At 36.3% G+C, this 5,691-nt stretch overlaps 1 protein-coding gene across 2 annotated transcripts in view; it reads left to right on the forward strand.

Annotated features, from left to right (window-relative positions):
• The window catches only part of LOC106872843 (deleted in malignant brain tumors 1 protein), a 257,237-nt gene that overhangs the window by 207,258 nt on the left and 44,288 nt on the right, over positions 1 to 5,691 (forward strand). For both annotated transcript variants that reach the window (XM_014919977.2, XM_052973204.1), the window contains exon 21: positions 1,482 to 1,691. In XM_014919977.2, coding sequence (XP_014775463.1) covers positions 1,482 to 1,691 — 210 coding nt within the window. The remainder of the gene's footprint in view (positions 1 to 1,481; positions 1,692 to 5,691) is intronic.

Here is a 5,691-nt window from a genome sequence, read left to right on the forward strand (position 1 = left end):
ATATACGACGGGCTTCTTTCAGTTTCCATCTACCAAATCCACTCACAAGGCTTTGGTCGGCTCGAGGCTATAGTAGAAGACGCTTGCCAAGGTGCCACGCAATGGTAATGAACCCGGAACCATGTGGTTGGTAAGCAAGCTACTTATCACACAGCCACTCCTGCGGCTATGAAACAGTGTGTACAGGGTGGCGCCAGTGGTTTCAGGGTTAGGAAGAGTCTAACAGTAAGATTCCGTTTAAACGAAGTAACCACACAGCTAAGCCCGCACGCTCCCACTCCTATTCTAAATGACACATGCCTAAAGTAATATACAGTGAACGTAAACACTTGACTACGTGGTCAGAAGCTAATTTTAACCACAGAACCATGTTCGTGCTTATGCGCGCACACACACACACACACACACACACACACACACACACTCACACTTACATGCACGTTAATAAGTACCTGATAAAGCGTAACGCGTGCGTCTTACGTCCTATGTTATCATTCATGTCCTAGTAGAGTGTTTACTCCAGTCATAGTCAAGCTGCAGACCACAGGACTTTCTGAATAGCCTAATGAGATCCGTCGAAATGATAAACCCGAAGACAAAATAGCAATAACCCACAGTATGGTGAAAACCATAACCACTCATAATAAAAAGGTGTACTGAAGGAATATCCCAGTGAAAACCTCAATAAAATGTAATCACAATACACCTGATGTAATGATTTGAGATAGAGAAGAAAAACTGTGTACAGTTGTGGAAATCAGCTGCCCAGCGGATATCAGTGAAAAAGAGAATACCTACGCTGAACTATTGAGAAATCTGCAGTTACTCTATCCAGATTACAAGCTCAGGTTTATACCTGTAATTATTGGGGCACTGGAATATGTAACGCAATGCCTAAATACCAATCTTGAGAAATTAGGCTTCCCAAAACCAGATAGGAGAAAGCTGATTGGAAGACTGCAGATCTAAGCCATCACTGGAACTGTAAAAATCTGTAAAACTTTCCAGAAGTTTACCATTTAAGTATATATGAGCATGTCTAGATATGCAAGTATATGCATGAGAAGACATACGTAAAATAAAACATACAAATCTGCACGTTTACATGCATGTATACATACATACATACATACATACATAGCCTGTTGATGGTGAAATTCCAATGAAGGAGCCTTGGATCTGGGTTAGAAACCAGTTCCTTCTCTATTGGCAAGAAATGAAATAAAAGTGAATAATAACATACATACGTACATGCATGCATACATGCATACATACATACATACATGTTACTGTAATTGTAAACATATTGTTGTGTTTATACAATTTCAGATATATTACTAGTTTAACATTAATTACTTTATATAAACAATAGTCTTTTTTTCTTTTTAAAACCAATTTTTGACATGTATATATCATTTCCTTAACCGAATTCTTACATGTCTAAATTTTATTTCACTTTATTTTTTTTATCATTATTATAGCTGTAGTGTGCAGAGAATTGGGTCATGGAAAAGGTATACCAATTTGCTGTGGAGTATATGGCCTTCATACATGGGACAATACTTTATCTCAGTTAAGCTGTACTGGTAATGAAACGACTCTGGACCAATGTCGCCAACTTCCACCTGTGTCGATGTGTTATTATAAAGAGTATGCTGCAGTGGCATGCTTCAATGGCTCGATGAAGACTGGTAGGCACATATTTTTCTTCTCAAAGATATCTGATTATAAACTTAAGTGAGCCTGCTTTTATGTGTGTATTTTTTCTGTCGATGGTTTTATTGTATAAGCGCGGATTCGGTGGAGTACGTATAGTTGTGTGTAGATGTGCTAACATACGCGCATGTGTGTTTAGAAGCGAAAATAAACAAGTGATTGCAAGAATATTGAAATATTCAGATCCATTATTATTGTAACTATGAAGAATATATAGAGTAATTTTTCCCATTTTACCAACTTCAATAAATACTAAGTCTGCGGATGACACCTGCACTTTGCTAGCACCGTATCAAAGGTGGAATTTAACACATTGAATCAAAGTACTTCATTTAGTGCTCATATACGCAAAAACGCAAAACCTCACACATTCGCTCGCATAGACACTCACTCAAGCATACAACATACGCACATTTATGTATGTGTATATGAATATATATATATATATATATATATATATATATATATATATATATATATATATATATATATATATAATCATGTAGAGAATGGAGAAACAAACACAGCAGGTCGATTGCGCTAGTTAGCCATTTAATTTAATCAATTATGTGGAGATTATGTAATGCTACATTTACGATCGTTTCGATTTGCCAATTTGATTGGCAGATCTCTTCAGAATGTTGAGAAGTCTGTTTAAGTGCATGGTGTGAGAGATGCAGGCATAGAAGATAGGGGATATACTAATGTAAAAGGATTTATATAGTGGTATGAGAATAGAGGTAAGGTATAGTGAGTCTTAATAATATTTCTGCGAAGGAGAGGTAGGGTGGGTTCTGTTTAAGTCTGTAGTTCCAATTTTAGTCAAGCGCATTCCCACTAAGGAACAATAGTTACCAAAGGTACCTTAAGGACCTCCTGCACAAGCTAAAATCACAGAACGGAACTATTGTCCACTCGGACAAAACTAGGAATTCTTACACTATAGATATTAACTTATACCACCAACTGCTACACAAAGAAATTACAAAAAAATATAAAGTAGCACCAGATAGCACCTTACGATCCATGAACTTAGCAGCCAAGGACATCATGTTAGACTATAACTTGGGTGAAAAAACTGAGCCACTTGTACCACTTAGAACTAGAATCACACTAAAAGACCATAGACTTAACTTCCTAACAGACACTAAAGTTAGATTAATATGCCCAAATAGGTCAGACCTATGTAAATTAAGTAAGCTAATACTAGATAAGTACATCCCTAAGCTAAAAAGTAGACTCACCCTTGAATTATGGTCCAACACATACGAAGCCCTAAATTGGTTCTCCAAAATACTGAACACAAAAACTATAAATTCATACAGATAGACATAGTAGATTACTACTCCTCAGTTAACCCCACGATCCTAAATAGTACCCTAATATTCGCCAAAAACCACTCACATCTAACTATGAAAGAAATAAAAGTAATACTTGAAGCAGGGAAATCAGTTATAAGCTTTGATAACAAACTCTGGGTCCGTAAGGACTCCCCAAACTCCTTCGATATCACCATGGGAGCCCCGGATTCAGCTCAGATAACTGACTTAATGGGCATATATTTGGACGAATTCCCAGATCTCAAGGGAGACTTATACAGGGACGACGCGCTGTTCGTAATTAATAATCCCTCTAACAGGAAACTTGAACTCATCAAGAAAAACCTACACAAATTCTTCAAAAGATTCGGACTAGCCATTTCCTTAGAAAATGAACACACCTCCATAAATTACCTACACGCAAGCTGCAACCTAGCCACAGAACTCCATGAACCTTACATAAAACCAAACACTAACCTCAAATACATAAACGCATCCAGTAACCACCCGCTATTCCTTAAGAGAGGCTTAGTACATAGCATAAGCAGTAGAATATCACGCCTCTCCTCTAACCAGGATATTTTTAATAAGCATAAGGAAATCTATAATATCACACTACATAAAGCAGGATTCAACCATAAAATTAAATACCTAGACCCCAATAACCATAAAAATTACCGAAATAAATGGAATCTAAATGATATCAGCACATACACTAATAAAACACCAAACCCTACTGCAAACCACACCAACAATAAGAAGGACACAATTAAACATAATAAAAATAATAGTAATACAAAAGATCCTAAAGATCCACATAACACCAAAAATACCAACAACAGCGTAAACACCAATACCAATAATACTATTAGTATTAATAAGACTAATAACATGACGAAGCGGAAATACAATAACAACCATAACATGATCAATATTAAGCCATACAAAGATAAGAATATTATTAATAACAGCGAGACCCAGCGAACGAAAATAAATCCTACGCCGGGCCCACAAAAACCAAACAATATTAACCCAGTTAACACTGATAAGGCACATACTAAAAATTAACCTAACTATAGAAATAAATTAGATAGCCATAAAGGTAAATTCACTGGCCTTCCCAGCTATGATGGCAGGTTCTATACCAGACATAACCATAATAATAATAAGCACAATAGGGATACGATCTGGTTAATTATCCCCTACACCATGAACCTCAAATCCAACATAGTCCGTTCATTAATGAACATAATAGATAAACATCTAAATGTAAATAACAAATATGCAGCAATATTTAAGAACAAAATTAGAATCGGCCACAGCCTGACATGTAACTTAGCTACCATCATAGCCTCTATTAATAATTAAAAAAAATTAGACGCATTCTATGCAGCTAGAAAGACCACGAACAACCAAACTAACAACCGTCCGACAAATAGAACAAACCCCAACCCTAATCCAACGCCCCTTGTTAGCAGAGACACACACCAAAAAACAATAGGGCCACACGACAACACACAGACACCCCTTATAATTTATGTAGCCGTAAGGATAGGAATAAATGAAATTACTCCAACAGATGTCAGACCGAAAATGTAGTTTACCAATGTGACGTACGCACAAACGGCCATATTAGATCTTACATTGGGGCCACGAAAAATCAAATACGGCTTAGATACAATGAACACCGATCTAGCTTCAGAAATAGAAAGAAGGCAAGTTCAACAGGACTTAGTAGCTATATCTGGGAATTAAAGGACAATAATATAGCATACAAACTAAAATTGCATGTACTCAGAACAGAAAATTCTTATAACTCAATTAACAGACGTTGTGATCTCTGCCTAACTGAACGCCTCGAAATCCTAACGGCTACAACACATCTTCTAAACAAAAAATACGAAAATAAAACCGTTTGTCTACACACTACAAAATTTTCATTTTCTAAGTATAATTAAATATGTAAAAAGAAATTTCATTTTCTAAGTATAATGAAATATGCACTAGGACAGAGTTATCTCCCTCTTCACCAAAACTTTGAGTTACTCCCTTTTACTAACACCGCCGGTGCTAAAAAAGCAATAACATTCGCTCGAATTTTAAAAACATCCACGTGCGTAATGCGCTTGACTAAGATTGGAACGACAGACTTAAACAGAACCCACCCTACCTCTCCTTCGCAGAAATATTATTAACCCTGATTTCGAATAAAATGTAAGACTCACTATACCTTACCTCTATTCTCATACCACTATATGCATCCTTTTACATTAGTATATCCCCTATCTTCTATTCCTGCATCTCTCACACCATGCACTTAAACAGACTTCTCAACATTCTGAAGAGATATGCCAATCAAATTGGCAAATCGAAACGATCGTAAATGTAACATTATATAATCTCAACATAATTTATTAGATTGATGGCTAACTAGCGCAATCGACCTGCTTCTTCCTGTGTTTTTTTTTCCATTCTCTACATGATTATACTTATAAACTGCGGTTTACACGATAAATTACCTGCCTCTGGATACCTTCTAACAAAGACGGTACCCACACAAGTAATCTCCAGGAGCGCCTTCGGATTTAATTATCCCTTAGTTGCTAAACACTTCTATCCTATCGCTTGAATGTTTAAGCAATCCTAACTTATATTT

The sequence above is a fragment of the Octopus bimaculoides genome, chromosome 15, assembly GCF_001194135.2.
Source record: "Octopus bimaculoides isolate UCB-OBI-ISO-001 chromosome 15, ASM119413v2, whole genome shotgun sequence".
In the NCBI taxonomy this organism is placed as follows: domain Eukaryota; kingdom Metazoa; phylum Mollusca; class Cephalopoda; order Octopoda; family Octopodidae; genus Octopus; species Octopus bimaculoides.